This window comes from Aspergillus udagawae (assembly GCF_001078395.1).
Source record: "Aspergillus udagawae IFM 46973 DNA, scaffold_9, whole genome shotgun sequence".
NCBI lineage: Eukaryota > Fungi > Ascomycota > Eurotiomycetes > Eurotiales > Aspergillaceae > Aspergillus > Aspergillus udagawae.
The window spans coordinates 730,131-750,098 of record NW_025091272.1 but is presented as its reverse complement, the minus strand read 5'-3'; the positions used below and the strand labels follow the sequence as shown (position 1 = coordinate 750,098).

At 50.8% G+C, this 19,968-nt stretch overlaps 7 protein-coding genes across 7 annotated transcripts; 4 read left to right on the top strand and 3 right to left on the bottom strand.

Moving 5' to 3' along the window:
- Positions 1–3,828: 3,828 nt before the first annotated feature.
- Aud_010500 (uncharacterized protein) lies at positions 3,829–5,446 on the top strand (the record flags this gene model as incomplete). Its single annotated transcript, XM_043295340.1, has 3 exons — positions 3,829–4,420; positions 4,477–5,234; positions 5,306–5,446. 3 exons carry the CDS (start codon positions 3,829–3,831, stop codon positions 5,444–5,446), a joined length of 1,491 nt encoding a protein of 496 aa, XP_043151275.1.
- A 1,070-nt stretch (positions 5,447–6,516) lies between these two features.
- Positions 6,517–8,236, bottom strand: Aud_010499 (C2H2-type zinc finger protein; the record flags this gene model as incomplete). Its single annotated transcript, XM_043295339.1, has 2 exons — positions 6,517–8,096; positions 8,155–8,236. 2 exons carry the CDS (start codon positions 8,234–8,236, stop codon positions 6,517–6,519), a joined length of 1,662 nt encoding a protein of 553 aa, XP_043151274.1.
- Positions 8,237–8,624: 388 nt separating this feature from the next.
- Aud_010498 (DNA-directed RNA polymerase core subunit RPO26) lies at positions 8,625–9,360 on the top strand (the record flags this gene model as incomplete). Its single annotated transcript, XM_043295338.1, has 4 exons — positions 8,625–8,659; positions 8,792–9,088; positions 9,146–9,265; positions 9,327–9,360. The coding sequence occupies 4 exons, from the start codon at positions 8,625–8,627 to the stop codon at positions 9,358–9,360; spliced, it is 486 nt and encodes a 161-aa protein (XP_043151273.1).
- A 2,060-nt stretch (positions 9,361–11,420) lies between these two features.
- Positions 11,421–12,806, top strand: Aud_010497 (MCT family MFS transporter; the record flags this gene model as incomplete). The annotated part of the gene is made up of 2 exons (XM_043295337.1): positions 11,421–11,620; positions 11,678–12,806. 2 exons carry the CDS (start codon positions 11,421–11,423, stop codon positions 12,804–12,806), a joined length of 1,329 nt encoding a protein of 442 aa, XP_043151272.1.
- A 405-nt stretch (positions 12,807–13,211) lies between these two features.
- On the bottom strand, positions 13,212–13,856 carry Aud_010496 (peptide alpha-N-acetyltransferase complex B subunit NAT3; the record flags this gene model as incomplete). The annotated part of the gene is made up of 2 exons (XM_043295336.1): positions 13,212–13,615; positions 13,688–13,856. 2 exons carry the CDS (start codon positions 13,854–13,856, stop codon positions 13,212–13,214), a joined length of 573 nt encoding a protein of 190 aa, XP_043151271.1.
- A 536-nt stretch (positions 13,857–14,392) lies between these two features.
- Aud_010495 (uncharacterized protein) lies at positions 14,393–15,747 on the top strand (the record flags this gene model as incomplete). The annotated part of the gene is made up of 2 exons (XM_043295335.1): positions 14,393–15,111; positions 15,165–15,747. The coding sequence occupies 2 exons, from the start codon at positions 14,393–14,395 to the stop codon at positions 15,745–15,747; spliced, it is 1,302 nt and encodes a 433-aa protein (XP_043151270.1).
- A 689-nt stretch (positions 15,748–16,436) lies between these two features.
- tif32 (putative eukaryotic translation initiation factor 3 subunit EifCa) lies at positions 16,437–19,817 on the bottom strand (the record flags this gene model as incomplete). Its single annotated transcript, XM_043295334.1, has 4 exons — positions 16,437–16,971; positions 17,029–19,403; positions 19,467–19,691; positions 19,776–19,817. 4 exons carry the CDS (start codon positions 19,815–19,817, stop codon positions 16,437–16,439), a joined length of 3,177 nt encoding a protein of 1,058 aa, XP_043151269.1.
- Between the last annotated feature and the right edge of the window lie 151 nt (positions 19,818–19,968).

Genomic DNA, 19,968 nt, shown 5'->3' with positions numbered 1-19,968 from the left:
GAGAGAACGAAGGCGGGGCGAAGAGCCGCGAGTGGGTGGTCGAAATGAGGAGAAGAGGAGAGAGGGAATAGGTTCTTCGAGGAGGAAGCAATCAAAGAGAAAATCCAGAAAACGAGCGAGAGAGGAAAGAATAGAAGGAATTAGAGAGAGATGAGGAAAGATGGATCATAGGGTAAGTTAAGGTAGTAAGTAGTACTACTTACTACTACTCCGTAGTAGGAGGAGTAGTATCCTAGTAGGTAGTGAACGTGGGTCTAATGGTGGATATGGTAAATGTATTACCACACTTTCGCAGAAGCTTCCTTTTTACCTTTTTTTATTTTTTTTTTTTCCTTTTGAATTATCCTGTGGCGGTGTCCAGGTTCGAGGGACGATCAGGAGAATATCGATTGTAGCCAAAGGATAGGGATGAAATAGGAGAAATTCTATTAGGAGAAGGAGTTGGATGGAACTATTAGATAGACTAGATACTAGGCATAATAATACTAATACAACCATGTCTATCTACCAGCACAGATAATGATACCAATATCAGAGACATGCAGAATGACCGAACCACCAGGCCAAGACGCGGCTGGCGTCATTGCCGTTCTTTTGGGTCTTCCGCTTCGACACCTTTCATCATACCGGGAAGGTTTGACTTTTGGCGTTATCCATCTCTTCCCTGAATGCGATCATTGCTCTCATTCCAGTTGGTCATGTCATTCTGTCCATGATATGATCAGACACATTCTTCTCTTGTGCCTCCACTCCCGTGTGTACTGCTGTTGCCATTGTTAAATTATAGGCAAAAGGTCACATCAGTGGAGTAATCATTTAGTAGACTGTCACTAGCCACTGGTAAGTGTTAATGAATAATGATAGTGAATAGTAGTAGTATTTATCATTGGCTGCTAAATCACCTGTGACGCGGCCAGACCAACCACCCCGCGGTAAAGACAGGAAAAAGTGTCTAATAATAATAAATACTGTAGTCTGTATCTACTTAGGGTATCTTATGTAGTCCAGACGCAATCTATTAGTATTTGTATACTAGTGCCCTTTTGAACGGATAAACAATAGTGAATCTTAAGATACATTAATATGGAATAGGGGTTGAGCCTCAGAAAGATAATTTCTCGCTCAGAGGAGAAGCAGAAAAAGACACTGTTGTACAGAGTCGATGTTTTGCTAACAAATTTGACCATAGGTGTTCTTATTATTCTGACAAAACGGATCTGACCCTGTCCAGCATACTCCTTACTTCAGTGTGTCAACACACCCAAATATAGCAACAGAGAAATATGCATGTCTTACTGGCTTGAGAGAATCCAAGGGAAAAGCCAAGATGTCTATTCTTGGACTAGACTAGACTGCTAAATAGTTAACAGTACGGCTCCTACTGATTGTTCGGGGGAATATGGAGAGACCCTTGTTAACACACACACACACACACACACACACACACACATATTTTCAACGAGGCGAGGCGAAGCGACTGCATAGGTGAAACGCTAAGCGCAAATCAGGGTTAACAGCGGAGTTGTATGGACGTTTGGATGTAATTATTTGGACATTTTGACAACTGCACAGCACTTGGCAGCCGTACACATCCGAATGGCCACAATGATAATCTTCGTAGGAAAATGTCATTACAGGCCATTGTAAGCCCCAATACCATGCAGCCACACATCTTGGGGAACGCCAGCTATTACTAAGGCTCTAGGTACCTTCATAAAATTCCTATAGGAGGATTTGATATCTTCCTGCCGCCCGTCTTTGTCTATCAAGGCAAGGTAACCAGTGGCAAACGTCTGGGTTGACGAGAGGACAGTCGAGGTCTAATTCCCAATTCCTAACGCTTCTGTGCCTGTCCGGTCTGTCCCTGGCTGCATGCCATGGATTAAGCCACTTGATTTGTCTCCATGGTTATTGCGCAAAGGGAAAGGCACGCCTTGCCACAATACAAGGTCGATGTTGGTAAAGTTCTTTTCGAACTCCAGCGAAGAATGGACGTGTTTGAGTTACAATGGTATAATTGTGCTAGATTCGTGGCACAGCGATCACCTAGTATGTGGGAGCCATTCACCGACAGCGAGTTTATCGCCTTAGACTCGGTAGTTAGAGCGGAGCTCCCCATGAGAACCCCATCGGACGCGCACTGAACGCAGCGATCTTTGCTGTATCCAGAGTCCCAGACAGCATATTATGACCTCAGCAGTGGGCTTAATTTTCTCTTGACCCATGGACTCGGATGACCAACGAGGGGCCCTTGATGATCAACCACGTAATCATAATCTATTAGATAGATATTCCCTCATCCTCGTGCAGTAGTAGTGACAGTTTAAGGTCGCCTTGAATTTTGAGAGCATTCGCAGTGACTGAACCTCGATCATATCATCAACAAGCCACCATGGCCTTACATCACGTCGTAGAATTATCGCACAGGTCATCATCGGAAGCCTGGGCTCTCCGTACCAAGTATGCTCTTGGCGTGAGGTATGATCTTTATTATTAGCGAGGAATAGGAAAATACCAATATTGGATTCTGACATGGAATCGATCAGTACTATCCACATGTCCAATTGACTTATAAATGAGGGGTATGATGGGGAGGCCCAGGTCTCTATTAGCGGTATTCCATACTCATTTTAGTCTTTTCGACTTGAACGTCCTTGGCACTTTTACGAACATCCAAATGGGCCATATCGCTCTGGTCCACTATTACGTAGACATTTCTCAGATCATGGATTTTCTGAGGAGATCAGAAAGACATCCTATCAGACATTCAGAGGCCCTGCGTTGTCTCCTCCTCCAGGAAGGCTCCATCCAGCACATCGCAATGAAAAGCAGACTCTAGACAAGTCAAAGACTCAGAGTAGACTGTCGGTCCGACTCGATGCATTTGGTGCATTTAACTCTGAGGATCAGTGTGTTCCAAACCCGCAAGGGATTCGACTTAAATCAGAGAGTCGACTGCTATATGCTTCTGATAGACCGTTCAAACGGAGAGGACGTCCACATCCATTCAGTTGTGTGAACTCTTTCAACTTGCAAACTGTCTAGCTCTTGACAGTGTCGTCTCTCCGGCGTTATTCTCAAGTGGAACACCTGATTCGTGTTGATTCACGAGGATCAGTCCTTGAGATCATTATGGCCTTAGTTGTCGAGCTAGGCCTAAGCTAACAGAGCTGCCCCAAAGTGGTGAAACAGGAATGACTGACTGTATCTGTCTTTCGCTATGCTGATATTGTGGAGGCAATCCTTCCTCTGGGCTGAAGACTCAACTCTGACGGGAAAGATAGCCTCATATGACAGCTGTTCTCACCTTGAATCCAGGGATAATACAGTTTGTCACTGAGATTGACCGACAACAGCTCTAATGACAGATTCTCAGGGAAAAAGTGAATATCAGTTCTAGAGGTTTTTCCTCTTCAAATGAGGTCGTGTGTGGCATCCTCGCCATGACAACAGATATTCACTGCTCATTGCTCATTCGCCCTCAGCACATCTCTGACCTCTTCCTCCCTTCCACACCTTTTCATCTCTCCCATATCTCTCTCCTTCCTTACACCACCGAAACGCGTCGTTTATTATTCGATACCATCTTGATTATTCCTAGAGCACGTGGAGTTGTGTTGTATGCTTCAGCCAGACCCTTAGATATCGAAACGACTTCAGGGGCATCCTTTCAGCCTCAACTTTTCAATTTGTTTGTTTTTCTTCTCAGTTTCGTTTTCTACTCCTCTCTCTTTTTTTGGCGTTTCTTTTTTGCGTGCTTTGTTGTGTTTTGTCTGTCTCAGGCTTCGAAACTTCCAATGAGCAGTGGCTGAGCCTTTTGTCACCAATATGGACGTGTTCCCCCTCTCACCTGAGATTGAATGCGAGGATCCATTCGAGACTACCGTTGGCCTTGACGATATCGAAGAGAGTGACGATGAGGATCTGCCTTGGGCTGATCAGAAAGTCAGAGAAGTCACCGCGGCCGAGCTTCACGATTTTGCCCAACTGATGGACGAATTTGCCAAAGGATTCGATCCCGACTCCCTTACTCGAGAGATCATGGCTACGCTACCACTGCTCGAGGAAGATCTGTTCCCCAGCTCCTTCGCCCACCTCTTGATCCTCCTTCTTCAGACTGACGGCAAGATCGAGACCGCCCAAGTGAAGCTAGTTCGGTGGCTGCGTGCCCGTTATCCCATTGCTTTATGTGAGCCAAGCGAGACTCAACTGGTCGATGAGACGTTCTTCATGTCCGAGATTGAGATGTTGAGACGGCTGCTATCGACATTGCGTGGAGACGATGACAAGACCATTTATTGGATCAACTGCAGGCCCTTTGAGATTGGCAAGTCCTGCGAGACACTTGAAGCGTCCATCAAGGTGATTCGAGCGTTCGAGCGTGACATGCGGTCTGCAACGGAGGATATTGACGAGGAAAGTAAGGTTTCACGTCACTGTTCCACCTACCGATGAAGCTGACCACAATGAACACAGGACACTTCTATAGTGATCTCCCCGTCTGTATTGAGCGCACTGTGTTGACAAGCATGAGGGCACAGCGGTGTGACAGCTCTCGGGCGTGCATTGGCTGGAACAACTATCTATCATCTGAAATTGAGCTCACAAGGTTCCACCAGTTTTTCAAACACCATGTCATGGAGCATGACCCTGATAAGGCTCGTGGATTTGGATGGTTGCCACCAGAACATATCAGGGTTCCTCGCTCGTCGTCTACCGATGTTGATCTTGTCGATGTGTCTGATTGGCCTCTGAACGATCATCAGAGAAAAATCATGAGTCTGCTGTTCAAGGTTGCTCAGTGGCTTGGTCTAGCGAGAGGACTTGCGGCTGTTCATCTATTTTGCGACGTTGCTCGTAACTTTACCATCCACAAGCCCTCCGAGAAACCGAGTGCCAGCTACATCCTCTTCATGCAGAAATTGGCCGAGGTCAGACTGTGCCCCTCCTCGATTAAATCGCAGGTTCCGACCCCATTTCCCTACGACGACGAGATCTACGCGAACCGCAACCCGGCCTTCTTTATTGACGTCTTCAGATCTGCCAAAATTTTGGTGTGGTGTCAGGTTGAGATGGCCTCTTTTTTGAAGAAGAGCGACAAGAAGAAGAAGCAGGGCTATTCCAACCACGGCACCTCTGGTCGCCAATCTGCCAAGGTCATGCAGATTCGTATGGTATCTGAATTCCCCGAAGTCCATGGATCACTCGCTGGAGCTTGGGAGGGCAATCGCAAGGTCAGTCTACACAGGAGATGAACTAGATTAGCTCCTCTTTCTATCGGGGCCGCTAACTTCTACTTGCTTAGCAGAACATGGCAAAGAAAACCGGCCCCTTGGTTATTCCTTCTGCAAGCCTTCTTGCTGAGGAAACAACGCTTGACCATCCTGCTTCCACCGAGGAAGAGCAATTTGTTTATCACTTCGCAGGTTACGCACGTTCCATCTAGGATTCAAAACGCACGCCCGCAGTGACGTCCTGCACAGCCTTCATGTCACCTAGGCCAGCAATCCGTTGAATATCCGCCTTTGGACAGTAACTTGGCCATCTCCTCTCAGTGAAACATTCGAAAATCGGCAAAAAAAAAGGAGAAAATTTTTAAAAGAACGGGAAGAACTCATGGTTGGCGGTTTGAGCTGCGTTCAATCTCAAGGATCTGTTTCAATCTGGTTTGGTACGGTCATCCACCCTCTTCCTTTCGTCTCATCTAGCACGAACCCCTTGGTTCCAAATTGTTTCTTCGTGGAAGAAGATAACTTTTGTCTTCTTGACTCTTTCGGCTGCGATGATCGCATGCGCTCGGGGCCGGTCTTCTGTTGGCACTTGTCGAGGCATTGCGGCCTATCTAGTTTCCATATCGAAGAAACAAAGACACTCATTTCCAGGGACATGAATGAAAAAGCAGGAAAAAGAAAATCACATATGTACTTACATAGTTAGTCATACTCCCCTTTGTGAATTTTGTTCTGTTTCTCATGGCTGATGCATTCTTCCATTTTTATCTCTCGTTACGCGGAGCGGAGCCAGCAGCTAACTGTTCATCCAACCAGGTCAAGATGCTGAATATCGCGTAACATACTGACTCACGCCGAGAGGAGTGTCTCCGCTTGGGGCATCACTGGGTTTTGCTTTGTGAATGCTGACACCTGAATCCAGAAGTTTACTGACAGCCAGACCAGACCGTCTCTGACGGACCTGGTTTGATAGGTCTGAACTCTGACGACTACTGACCTTCAACAGCTCGATTATCATCAATACTGTGTTGGTAAAGGTAAATGTGAGGGATTGGACTTGATTATAGTAGTTTGCTTCTAACGGCCTGCAAGATCTGGCATAGAGTACGAGTATGAGGTTGACGGCCACCTATGCGATCTACATACGACCCAGTGGTTGAAAGGAATAAATTTGATCCAGCATATCCTCATTTATCATGATCAGTCCCAAGAATAGATCCTATGAAAAGAAAAATTTTGGTTGTAGAGAACTCCCGAAAATAATCAACAGTAAATCGCTCCAAAGCTACGGCTCCATCATATCATAAGCCAATACAGGATCAATCAGCGCCATATCATCGCCAGTGGTGGGTATCGTAGAATTGTTGTCATGCATCATTACATCGGCGCCGTGCGTAGGTAACGGCTTCGACTCGACCGCGCCAGAAGCCGCTATAGTCTCAGTCCCGTTCAACGCATACGGGTCATACGACGAAGGATCGTTATCGAATTCGAGGCCGTAAATTCCCCCAAACAGTTCCTCAGAAGAAGCAGAAGCAGAAGCAGACGCACCGAACTCATGGGCGAGCAGCGCCCGCCGCAGAAACAGATCCCGGGTTTCCTCTTCGGAGAAATGATGCTTGCCACTCATATGGACCCAGAGATCGTAGTCTCTGTGAAACCGATGCGGGCACGACTCAACAAGACACGAGATGTGGCGGCCCGTTTCCTCGGCGTAGCCCTCACCCGTGAGCGCGGCTAGCGCGGACACACCAGGTGAGGTGGCGGTGGAATGCTGTCGATCGCGGGTGAGGCCGAGACGTTGGCGGCGTTCGGCTTTGGCGTTCTGGTAGCCCAAGTGTGCGGTGCGGATGTGTTCTTCCAGCGCGAGCTTGCTCCCGTATCGCTTGCCACAGCCGTCGTTGTTCCAGCCGGGCACCTTTTTTGAGGAGGAGAGGTCGGCCTCGCCGCAGACGAAGCGTTTCTCGCCTTGGTGGACGGTGCGGATGTGCACGGTTAGATTTCCCTTCTTGGTGAAGCTGCGGTCGCAGCCAGGGACGGTGCAAGCGAATGTCTTGCGTTCCTCGAGACTGACGTCGCCGTGCGCGACTTCAAGATGGCGGCGGAGTTCGCGGGATGTCGCGCAGGTGAGACCACAATTGGGACATTGGGGGGGGTGGACGGATCGGATATGAGCTTGTAGGAGGGCGTAGGTGGGAAATATTGCTGCGGCGCCCTCTTCGTGCTGGGAGCATTCCGCGCAACTAAACCGTTTCTCGGTGTGAATGCGGCTTTCGTGGGCTCGAAGGTGGCCTGCTGTGTCGAATGCCATTGAACATTTCTGCCCGGTGCTCGGGTCTGTGTGCGGGCATTGGAAAGGTTTTTGCTTCAGATGTGCGGTCATGATGTGTTTTTGAAGGGTGGTATGCTTCCGAAACGTCTCATTGCACGGCGGGTACTCCGTGCAGCGGTACTTATCCCGTCCATCGTGGGCAGCCAAGTGTCGACGGAGCCGGGAGCCGGTCACAAAGCTCTTCCCGCAGCCAGGACGGTCACACACGTAGTCTCGGACCCCAGTGTGTGCGCTTTTGATATGGTGATTCAGATGGGATGCGCGGAGGAACGTCTTGTCACATTCTTCGAATGTGCACTTGAAGATCCTCTCATTGTTATGGGAGCGCAGGTGTTCTTGAAGTCGCGCCGGCCTGTTGAATGCCTTTGTGCAACCATCGAAGGGGCAGCGGTGAGTTTTCAGCTCCGAAGGATATTTGGCTGAGGTCGTAGAGAACGGTGTCGCTGGAGTCTCGTGGAGACTGTCGCTGTTCACACTGGCTTCATCGGAAGATACATAATCTGGATCTGACTGAGGTTCTTCGTATATCGGATCTGCAATAGCGATGTTCAGCTCCAGAGTCAATCCAATCCCGCTGTTCAAGCGTCTTACCAGCATCGTCCAGCGTCGTGTGTTTCCGAGATTTGTTCGGGATAGCGAGCTCATCCGACTCAAGTTTGCGCTTCTCACCCATGGCTCAAACAGAGCCCTTGATATTAGGCTTTCACAGGAAGACAACCATTTAAGAGCATAGACGGAACAATGGTCAACGCATTAAGCGCACATTCAACTGCTGATAAGAACATCTTATATTTAAAATTTTGCCGGGGACTGATGTTGAAAGCGGTGACGAAGCTGACTCGAAAGGGCTTAGTGTTAACGGGCCAAGGAACTTTTTCCGCCGCCATTTTTGGAGGGTCGCGACATCGAAATCTTCATCCTCACCAAGCCTGTCGCAAGGTCGATCTTTCCGCGGCGTCTCAATTCCCGGACGTGATATTGGCCGTCCTTTAACTTGTGTGCCTGCTGAACACGCTCGCTTGATTGCTATCCATTTGGTTTGCCAGCTTCAATTTGACACCATGTCTGACTACGGAGATCACGACGCTGAGGAAACGTAAGGACACCTCATTTAGACTGCATTTTCCAGTCTGGATTGGAAGCAGTCCTCTTGCATCGCTCTGCACAATCCACTGGCGAAAATTGTTTCTTGAGCTAGTTCAGCCTTTCTGACTCGCACATTTTACAGCTACGACTACGAACCCGCGGAGGACGTGTTCGACGAGAATGAGCCCGAAGACTTCATAAATCCCGAGGATATCGAAGGTGCCGAGGGAGGCGCCGATGGCTATGCGGATGATTCTTATACGCCGGCAGTCAATGGTGACCGTATTGTCGTCTCTGGCGATCCCAGTGCCGGATATTCGGGCAAGGTGGTGGAACAAGCACGGGCGAAGAAAATCCCCAACGAAGAACGCAAGACAACCCCGTATATGACCAAATACGAAAGGGCACGAGTCCTGGGTACCAGAGCTTTACAGATCAGGTTCGTCATCGTGCGAGATGTGGCATCCGAAGACCGTAGAACTGACATTTGTCACAGTATGAATGCTCCCGTCCTTGTAGATCTTGAGGGAGAGACAGATCCTTTGCAGATTGCCATCAAGGAGCTGAACCAGAAGAAGATCCCACTCATTGTGAGGAGATATCTGCCAGATGGAACGTAAGTTATCCCTTCACCTTGAGCATGGACGCAAGTCTAATCCGCTTTCGAAAAAATCTAGGTACGAGGACTGGACGTGTGAAGAGTTACTCTAAGCCCGATCACACTTTGGGTGGATGTCTGTTGAGACTGAGCTATTTGTTTCTACTTGTCATTTTAATTATGGTCTTCTGATTTGACGCCCCGCATAGCGTTCGGAGTTTGGGAGCAGGAAGCGAACCGCTCATTGCATTGCTAATGATCCGGTCGCCGGGATTTGGAATTCAGCAAAGAACAGAAAAGAAGTATACTTGACGTTTGATGGATAGAATATGAAAAAAAAAAAAGTTATGTTCACTCCATTGGCCCCGGGTTTTATCCACATCCTCAAACACCTGGAGTTTCCAATAATCTCTAGCATTTCCAACAAAATGTATGCTATGTGTGCTGTCTGCAGCCCTGCGCTCACAACCCTCGAGCATAACTCCCTATTGCACGATATCAGGGCAAAACATAATGAAAGACCGAACGAAGTATGCGAAAAGGTGAAGAGTACAGGAGTGTTCCCCCTGAAGAGTACGAAACCTTCATTTCTCTTGTCCCTTTGCAGGCTGGAGTAGCCGTTGCGACAAGACGAGTAGACAGCAAGTCTTTATCTCCACCTGACCTCAGTCACTTTGAGCTTGATGAGCTTGTGTTGGTGGACTCCAATATGATACAATCTGAAGTATGTAGCTTGTCTGTGGTCTGTAGTCCTAAGCATACAGCCTTCTTCCAAAAGAAGCTTAGCGTGAAATTCAAGATCATATGATAACAACTAGGCAGTCAACAGAATGTTGCTACGCAGTATCATACAGTTATCACCACATTCTTGAATCGCGCGGATACTGTTACGATCTCCGGCTGCAAGCATATATAGTCTTGAGTTCTGGTCTCTCATCTCTCCATAACTGCAAATGGGAAGCTAAAGTCTGGTTCATGCTGCCGAATGAACTGGCTCGGATCTAGCAACACAGAGTCTCGGGGGTTCGGTCTTTCGGAGTCTGCCCCAAACTCCCCAAGTTGACGATCCACATTCCACCACAAGTCATGTCTTACTCCATCTAATCCTTTTATTACTGTGATCTTTTTTTTTACTTGGCATCAGTTGAGTCTGGACTAACTTCATTCCTCGTCAGTTCAGAAGTCCAACATGATCAGGGGAACTTTATTCTTGTGTCCAGCGGCATCCAAAGCTACTGTTATGGCACAATCTTATACGCCTCGTTTCTATTATTAATGAGAATCAAGCTCCAAGCATCGTGAAGCAAGCTTATCCTTCCCCGCTGGATAAGTCGGCACATAACGTTTGTCCATGCTTTCGGCGGCTTGGGGCGCCTCAACTCACCTCCGTCCCGTTCTAATTGCTACCTCATCTGATAATCAATCACAGTTACAGCGGATCATATGCAAAAGCATATGACCATATTGCTGACTTGTTTTTAAGGCCTGAGTTTGCTACCGACTCTGGTAGCTGAGTGGGCCCTTGTCCCTCGGTTATCCATCAGGAGCCGTTGGCCATTATTGCTCGAATGGAAAAGACTTTCGGAGTTACCCCAAGGACAAGGATGAAGGCTTCTAGCGGTAGTCAATGCCGCAAGTAACTTACTACACCTATCAAATCTTGACCTGTTAAGGTCAATGGGCTCGATCCGAACAACCGACGCCCTAAAAGCCGGTCACGTATGTCTTGAAGACTGACTCATTCCTCTGACCTCCCAAGGAATACTTATGGACCGGCTCACAGTGGATCTCTCCTTTGGTAGCCGCAGTCCCAGTGGTCTATCGTATCGGGCCTCTGGCTGGCAAGCTTGGACTTTTTTAGTTGCCCCGCTGACTCTTAAGGTTGCTGAGAAATCATTATCGTATATAAATTTGGTCTTTGCGCATCTGCTGTTTTTTCCGTGTCGCATGTTGATAGAATTAACAGCTGTTGGGTGAGTCTTGATTTGAATTATTTTCGTCCGCTTCGAGTCGATTCATCGTCGGTCTTCAATTTGTAGTTCTATGCGGACTTTTTGGACTATACATACCCTTCTTGCATAGTTCGCCATCACATTTCCGCTACACATAGAACCGCCCGTGGTTTTTCGCGCGCTGAGTCCGACTTATACGATATTGCTCTGGAAGGACAGGAATGGGGATAAGGGCACATGCGGAGGAGACGGCCGTTGCGCCCTCGGCGAATAGCAACAACAATGATGAGAGCAATATGCGCACATCCGACGCATCAGAACAGCAGTCCGGAGAGAAGCATTCAGAAGAGCCAACCTTCGATACAGGCTTCCTGGCATGGCTGCAGGTCGTTGGGTCATTCTTCCTATTCTTCAACTCATGGTAGGTACAACATTTTGAGGCTGCTCTTTCGAACCGCTAATCGCAAGGTCGTCTTAGGGGTGTGATCAATACATGGGGCGCTTTCCAGACGTACTATGAACAAAATCTTCTCTCCAATGTTTCGTCATCGTCCATTGCCTGGATTGGCTCTCTGCAATCGTTCCTTCTGATGCTCTTTGGAGTAGTGACCGGCCCGTTGTTTGATGCAGGATACTTCCGAGCTCTGGTCATGTTTGGCACCGTCGTGCTCCCATTTGGCTTGATGATGACCAGTATCTCTTCGCAGTATTGGCACTTGATACTCTGTCAGGGAATTTGTGTCGGCCTGGCTGCTGGATGCCTATTCGTTCCCTCGGTTGCTCTTCTTCCCCAGTACTTCAAGCGGAAGCGAGGATTAGCCAACGGAGTGGCAGCTTCAGGCAGCAGTATTGGGGGTGTGGTCTATCCGATAATGTTTAATAAGTTGCAGGACCAAGTTGGATTTGCGTGGGCGACTCGCTCACTGGGCTTCGTAGTTTTCGGAACCTGCTGCATCTCCCTATCACTCATGCGCATGCGATTTCTGCCTACCGAGAAACGCAAGTTGGTCCAGCTGTCTGCCTTTAAAGAACCAGCGTTCGTGATGTTCGCCGTTGCCATGTTTCTGGGCTTCCTGGGCTTCTATAATTTCCTGGTCTACGTGCAGTCCTATGCCATCGACACGGGAATCGTCGATGCAAATTTGGGGTTCTATCTGCTCTCCATGCTTAATGCGGGCTCTACCGTGGGACGAATCTTGCCCAACTTCGTTGCTGATCACACCGGCCCACTGAACATGCTGACGCCAGCTGTCACAGCTACGGCTGTTCTGGCCTTTGCCTGGATTGGCGTGCACAATGTGCCCGGCATCATTGTTCTTGCCGTCCTGTACGGTCTCAGCTCCGGTGGGTTTGTCTCGCTCCCACCGGTAGTCATGGTCACTTTGACGAAAGATATCCGCGACCTGGGTACTCGTCTTGGCATGATTTTCGCCACGACCTCGATTGGTTTGCTGATTGGAACACCAATTGGTGGAGCCATCTTGAGTAATACCCATAAATACCTCGGGGTTCAACTCTTTACCGCTTGCTGCCTCCTCACGGCAGCCGCTATTTTTGGGGCCCTGCGATTCTCGCGCACTGGGCCCCGGCTGCTCGTCAGAGCATGATAACCACCAGTGTTACCAACGTTGCACGACTCATGCGAAGCGTTTGTGGCTTATCAAAAGCACATATCATATTAATCGGTACATATCACAGATGCATCGTCGGTTTTGGGGGCATAGATCGGTATTGCATTATAGATCGAGGCTGTGGCTTTGCTTTCGGGTTTGCACCGTGAACAGTTGTTCATAGTGAATGGGTTCTTCGCATTTTTTCATATATGCACTGTCCATGATAGGGTCTAGCATTCTCTTCAGCGGGAAATAAAAGTGATTTTGTCTATCATCAGCCCATGTTTTCGAATCCATATTGCCGCAGAAAACCAAAGTATTAAGCCCCCAACGCCAGCATGCTAAATCAACTGCATCAAGCCCCACAGCCCGCTCAAATGTAAAACCAAACGCTGCCTGCTACGAAACATCCTCCGGATTCACCAAAAATTCCTCCCCATTCTCGCGTATATGCTGCAATTTCTTATCTCGACTGCACGGTTTGCGCATATCGAACGCATCCTCGCCCGAATCCGACATCCCCGTCGGGTCATCGCTGTAGTAATTGACCACCCGCCGGAACACGGAGTACCCCATCCCCTTGTACATCCCCACGGCGACCTTATTCCCAGCGCGCACGTATAGATCAACAAACCAGGCGTCGTTGATATCGGATCCCTGCTCGAGTCGCTCGGTCAGGCGGCGCGCGTGGCCCAGACGTCGCCAGGCTGGGGCAACAGTCAGCACGGTGATATGTCCGTGCCAGGGGGTGTAGTGTTCCGAGTGGCGCATTGAAGGGTGTTGTTCTTCGAGTTTGCCCATGACTGTTGTGTGGTTTCATTAGCGACATGACAGCCTTACAGTGGCGATATAGCTGCGATGTGGCTTGCACGTACTGTACCCGACTATGCCTTCTGTGCGGTCTTTGACGGTGCTGAAGAGTGAGGGCCATCGCATGAGGTAGTTGAGGTAGAAGCCCAGGTCGTAGTTTTCGGTCAGCGGGTCGAGGTTGGTAAGATTCAGGGAGAGGAGGTCCGTTGGGGACATGCGCCGGATGGAACTCATTTTTGCTAATTAATAGGAAATGGCTGTCAATGGCCGTAGGCAAGCTCAGGAGAAGTGAAGCTCTTGGTGGTGTGGGGTGAAGATGAAATAAAGAAGCTGATGTAAATTAAGTGATCTGATTGGGGCTTCGGCGGTCACGGGAAGAGCGGCTGTTTATTCCTCTGCTGAGAGTAGTTCATTGTCTTCGCATCATCATCATTCTTTATTATTCTTATTGAGAAATCCATTCTTTGTGTCATGAGATTCGCCCATTCTCTTGTCTCTCCTTCTACTCTTCGAGCATCCTGGTGATGCTATGATTATTGAGAAATCCGCTCTTGTTATTTCCTCTCCCCAGTGTAGCCCCCCTGTCCGCGTCCAGCTCATTCCGCGATCGACATTTGACGATACAGACCCCTCAACTGATAAGTAAAACAACACAGTTGATCTGTCAGGACATCCAAAACCTTGAGGAGTGATTCTCAGTTGACTGTTGTCTGCATTCCTCGTCACAACCCCACGTGGGATCCTCGACCTCCTTTCAACTGACCTGCATCATGCCGGCCATCCCACCATCCCCCCTGAGACTGTCTCACCGCTATAGTCACAGCCAGTCCTCCAACCTCGATTTCGACCCCATCTCCCCCGGAACCTACGCTCCCAATGGTTTCTCTCAGAGTCCTATACGATCGCCTCGGACGCCTCGTTCCTCAGCGCCCCCTTCGCCGGGGGAACCCCGCCAGCGGAATGCGCAAGCCATGAACGGGTCGTACAGGCTATCAGGTGACTTCGGAGGCCCTGCAGACGCAGGGGGGCTGGGAAACCTTGCAGACGAACTCGCGGACGCGTGGGATGAAGAAGAGGAAGGGGGTTATGGCTACGTCTCTGGTCAGGACAATGCACTGGGGGACCTACAGGACGCAACCAGAAGTGACGGAGAGGACGACTACAATATGGGACCGCGATCGCCCTTGTCGGATTACGCGCCGGGCCATGTCTCGCTGCAACCGCCTCGGGTCAAAGCTCGCAACGGCACTCAACGAAATCACCGGCGACATGAATCGCAATACGACGGCTCCGACTACGGAAACGAGTCAGATTTCGAGGAAGCGGCTGACATATCGCCCAGTCTTGAGGGGCAGATGGCTGAGATCGAAAGCTTAGCCCGGCGAGGGATCGAGAACAACGGCAGTGAGAACGATCATGTCATCAAACGCGTTGTTGAGACGCTCCGGGACCTAGGGAGCCAGAGCGGGATCGAGAACAACGCCATGAGGTACGTTCGTCTTCCGAGTTGATAAACTCACAAGCATCTGCTGACCTCCGCAGATTAATAACAGCACACACCTCCATCGCCTCACATTTAACCCACCAGACCAGAACGCTTCAGACCCTCACGCACCCTCTCCTTTTCTCCCCCTATCCGCTCCTCTCTCCGGACGCAATTGATGAGCTAATCCCACTCATCGACGAAGGCCTTCTGCCTAACCTGCCCTACCCGTTCCCCGGCCAGACACGTCACTCCAGACCGACCACACCTTCGCAGTCGCCTTCCTTGAACCCACTCGTCTGCCTCCAGACTCTTATCGCACAAACCACGGACCTCACGCTGTCCCTCCGCGGCCTAAGCGACACCCTCTACGAATCGCGACAGCTTACTGCAACCGCCTCGCGACGACTGCGGTCCGCACGAGAACTCGTCGCCGAGCTGCGCCGCGAGGAGGAAGGCCGCGAAGAAGGCACCCGGTGGATCGAAAAGGGGGATTGGGACCGCCGGTTGCGAGACCGCGAAGCTGGCCGCGTCTGTCGGGACGTCGTCAGTGGGTTCGAGGCCGTGTGCGGCGAATGGAGGGAGAGGCTTTTTGGTGCGGCTGCTGTTGCCGCTCCTGGAGCGGAAATGGCCGCTGCTTAAGCCGGTTGCTTTCTTGGTCCTGTATCTTTGCCGCGATACATCGATTCAAATCCTGTTCATATGCCTTTATCTATGGGTTTCTTTGTAGCTTGCAACATACCCCCTTTTCTGTCTTTCTCTTCAAGAATATATAGATTTCTTCTGTCCGCGGAGTTTTGGCTATGCATTTGGTTCCAATATTTCCTTCTTCCTCGTGCGCTGGTTGATTTGTAAGTTGGTCTGCAGAAACCTGGACCACCGCGGAAAATAGTGATAGAGCCAGATTACGAACACGAGCTACAGTTAGGACCACATAAAAGAGAAATAAAGTAGTGAAAAATCATATTCTTCCTGCATTATTCATCCAACAAAAGTCGTCTGACGTAAGATATAGACGGGAAAACCTGGACTTCATTTATGGGACAAAAATGCAGTCAACAACAGACATGATGGCTACCCAGAGAAGAAAGGGGTGGGTCCCCACTCTCTAGATTCATGAAACATGAGAAGAACAACCAGACAAGGTAGCAGAGACACCGTTAGAATTAAAAGAGAGAGAGTGAGTAAGAGAATGCAAATGAGGGGTATGAGTCCTCCAAAACGGACACGAATCATACACCCTTCACGTTTCAGCAGACGGAAACTTTTTTGCGTTCAAATTTTTCTTTTTGAAGATTCAACAGACAAGGGCTTGCTTGATCGCTCTAGCTCTACTGCTGCTGTTGCTTCCACCGGGGGACCCACTTCTGAGGAGCGGGGGCACCCTCGGGCTTGTCGGAGCTGGCGGCGGTGGGGGGAGTCTGTGTGCGGGCGGGTGGTTGGGAGGAGCTGGATTCGCGCATGTGACGGGGAACGTATTTCTCGGGGGCAGGACCGTTCGAAGGAGGAGCAGCGGGAGCTGCGCTGGCTCCAGAGCGGAGGTGAGGGGGCACGTATCCGCCGGTTCTGCGGGGGAGCTGGACCTCTTCCTTAGGTGCCTCAGCTGTAGGAGCAGGTGCGGCGGCGGGAGTAGGCTCGGCGGCAGGGGCAGCGCCGGTAGCCTCCTTGGTAGCCTGGCGCTCTCTCCAGCTGGGAGCACCGCCAGTACGAGATGCGAGGTTAAGGCGAGGAGCTGTCCGCTCCGCGGGGCGTTCCGGCTCAGCAGCACGGGCGGGAGGTTCTGCGAGGCCAGACTTTCTAGCCGCACGGCGAGCCTCGGCTTCCTCCTCACGCTGCTTCTGCCGTAGAGCAATCTCGTCGAGTCTCCTGTATCGTAAGTTAATATCATTGGAATAAATTTTATAGAACTGGGGAGAAACTGACTTTCTCTCTTCCTCACGCTTGGCTTTCTCTTCAGCCAAGACGCGTCTGCGCTCCTCCTCCTTGGCGATACGCTCCTCCTCCTCGCGTTTGGCCCGCTCTTCCTCCTCCTTAATACGGCGCTCTTCCGCTTCACGCTCGGCCCTCTCGCGACGGCGGCGCTCCTGAACTTCCTTGACACGCTGCTTCTTCTTAGCCTCGAACTCCCGCTCGGCGGCCTTGCGGCGCTTCTCAAACTCCTCGTGGCGCTTCTCCGACACCTCCTTGCGGAAGCTGCTGAAGACGGGAACAAGGCGGCTGAGACGGTGCTTGAGAGCAACCGCCTCCTTGTGCTTCTCTTCGGCTTCCTTGAGAGTCTCGGCCTTGATGGCCTCGTAAAGCTCCATGTCACGCTTCTTCTGGGCTTCATAGTCTTCGGAAATGTGCTTCAACTCCTCGCGACGGAAGGCCCGCTCCAGGTGATCGATACGCTTGGCAGTGGTGCGGATGCGCTCATTGAGCTCGTTCTTCTCCTTCTCGAGCTGGGCAAGCTTGATGGCGCGCAGCCGATTGGCATCCATGTCCTCCAGGTCGATCTCGCTGATGTCGATGCCCTTGACACCACTCTTGAGCTCCTCCAGCTGCTTCTTGAGCTCCTGCTGGCGGATACGGTCCTGCTCATCCTTCAGACGCTTCTTCTCGCGTTCCCGTTGCTCGTCAAGTAGTCTTTGCTTCTCAGCTTCTTGCAGCTGCTGAGTACGGATACGTTTACGGGTCTCCTCCTCTCTCTGCTTGCGCTGCAGAGCATCGGTGGCAGCTTCCTTCTTCTTGTCGATGAGGACACGGCGGGCAAGGGTCTCCTCGTGCTCCTTGGCGGCACCAGCCTCAGCGCGAGCCTGGGCGGCCTTCTTGGCCTGCATACGGGCCTCGTTATAAGAAGGATCGACGTACATGCATGTGACGTGGAGGGTCTTGGCGAGACGGGTGAGCTGGAGGCGGGCGATCTCAGCAGGGGTGTTCTGCAGACGCTGCACCGAGCCGACCTCGCTCTCGGCGGAACCGGCGGCGCTGCCGGGATGCAGAGCCTTGGCGGAAGAGAAGATATCGGTGTCGAAGGTCAGAACACCAGAGGTGTGGTCGACGCGGATAGAGAGATCGCCCTTCTTGCATCCGTTCATGATGAATTTCTCGATCATGGACGGGGTGATCTGGAATGGATCGGGGAACTGAGCAAGCTCGTAGACAAACTTGAGTTCGACGGACTCGTAAACCTGGGACAGCTGCTGGAAGAGACGGGTGAGGATGACCTGCTGCAGGGGCAGGACGTACTTCTCCATCTCGGGATCGGCACCGATCTGCTTGAGGATAGGGGTGATCTTCTTGCAGATGGAGAGAGGGTGGAAGTCAACCTCCAAGATGTTGTAGAGGTCCCGGATTTCAGGACGAGCACGCTTGAGCAGGCCCTTGTTCAGGGCATCCCGGAAGAGCACCGCACGGCTGGGTGGCTGAGCCATACCGAGCAGGTTGGTCAGCCGGGTATTCTTGTTCTTGCGGACCTCATCAACATCAACCAAGGCGCCTCGAGAGCGAGAGGTGCTGATGACGGGGATCGACAAAGCAGACAGAAGGACAAAGGAAGCGGCCTTGGTCATGTCAGCCTCAGTCACCGATGGGTTCTCCTTCTTGGTGCCCTGGCCTGCAGAGAGAGCAGCGGCGGACTGGCGGAGAAGGTTGTAGTAGCGGTTCCAGGCGGCAGCATGGAAAAGGTAGTTCTCGCTGACGAGGAAGATCCGCGCAAGCTTCTCGTAGTAATTGGCCATCATGACGTTCTTGGCGGGGCGCTTGCTAAGGCTGAGGAGAGTGTGAATGTCCTCAATGCTGCGGAAAGCCTCCTGCCACAGCTCCAGCTCCACAGCAACATTCAGCTGCTGGAAACGGGTATCCAGGTGGCGCTGCAGAGTGTCGGGATCGCTGAGGTTGATAGCGTGCATCTGAGCGGAGTACTTGGCGGCGTTCTGGACGTGGTTACGAAGCAGCTCGCAAAGACGGCGGAACTCGGTCTTGCGGGTGTACTTGAGGCAAAACTGGAAGGCTTGCAGGGCGGTAGTCTGATACATGACCTCAAGGCGAGCATTGTTCTTCAAGATCTCCAGGACGGTACGGTAGGTCTCCCAAAGGAACTTCAGCCATGGAGTGACAACAGCGCGGTCGGTTCGGTCGCGGGATTGTTCGCCAGAAACAGTAGCAAGCAAAATGGTCTCGGGGGTCTCGATCGCTTCCAGATCCTCAACGTTGGACGATGGGGCAGCGGACTCCAGAGAGGACTGGATCTCGTCGGCTTTGGCCTGGGCCTCGGTCACCTTCTTCTCGGCGAGTTCGATGAACTTCTTGAGGACGACCTATTCGCAGCACATATATCAGCCCCTGCAAATCATACCACAAATCAAAGTTCCTTTGCCTACCTCGATGGTTCCCACATTGGTGTTCTGGGCGATGTTTTTGTATTGGTAGAGACCATCCTTGGCAGCCTTTCCTTTGCGAAGATCGACGCACAATTCAACGAAAAGGAGCATGACAGGTTCGAGAGAGGCGATCGGACTGCTGCGCGTCCTCTTAGAGGTGACATGTTCGTGGAGGACATTGAGGGCGGCGGGAGCCTGGCCCACGGCGATAAGTTCCTGAGCCCGCTGTAGTGAGAGAATCACGAGGTCAGTTACCAGTCTCTGAATTGTAGAATCCTACCGATGATATTTTTCATGATCACCACTCACTTTCAGGACATTTTCCGGCTTGATATGGGGTGGAGGCGGCATGGTGGGCGATAGACCCTGTGGGTTTTCAAGATGACACTGGTGAAAATCGTTGACACAGAGAGGATTCTCGGATCAAGGCTGGAGAGATGTCGAGGCGAAAAATGGCAAATCGCACAACGACAGGCGGGCAACACTGTTCAACAGTGTAAAA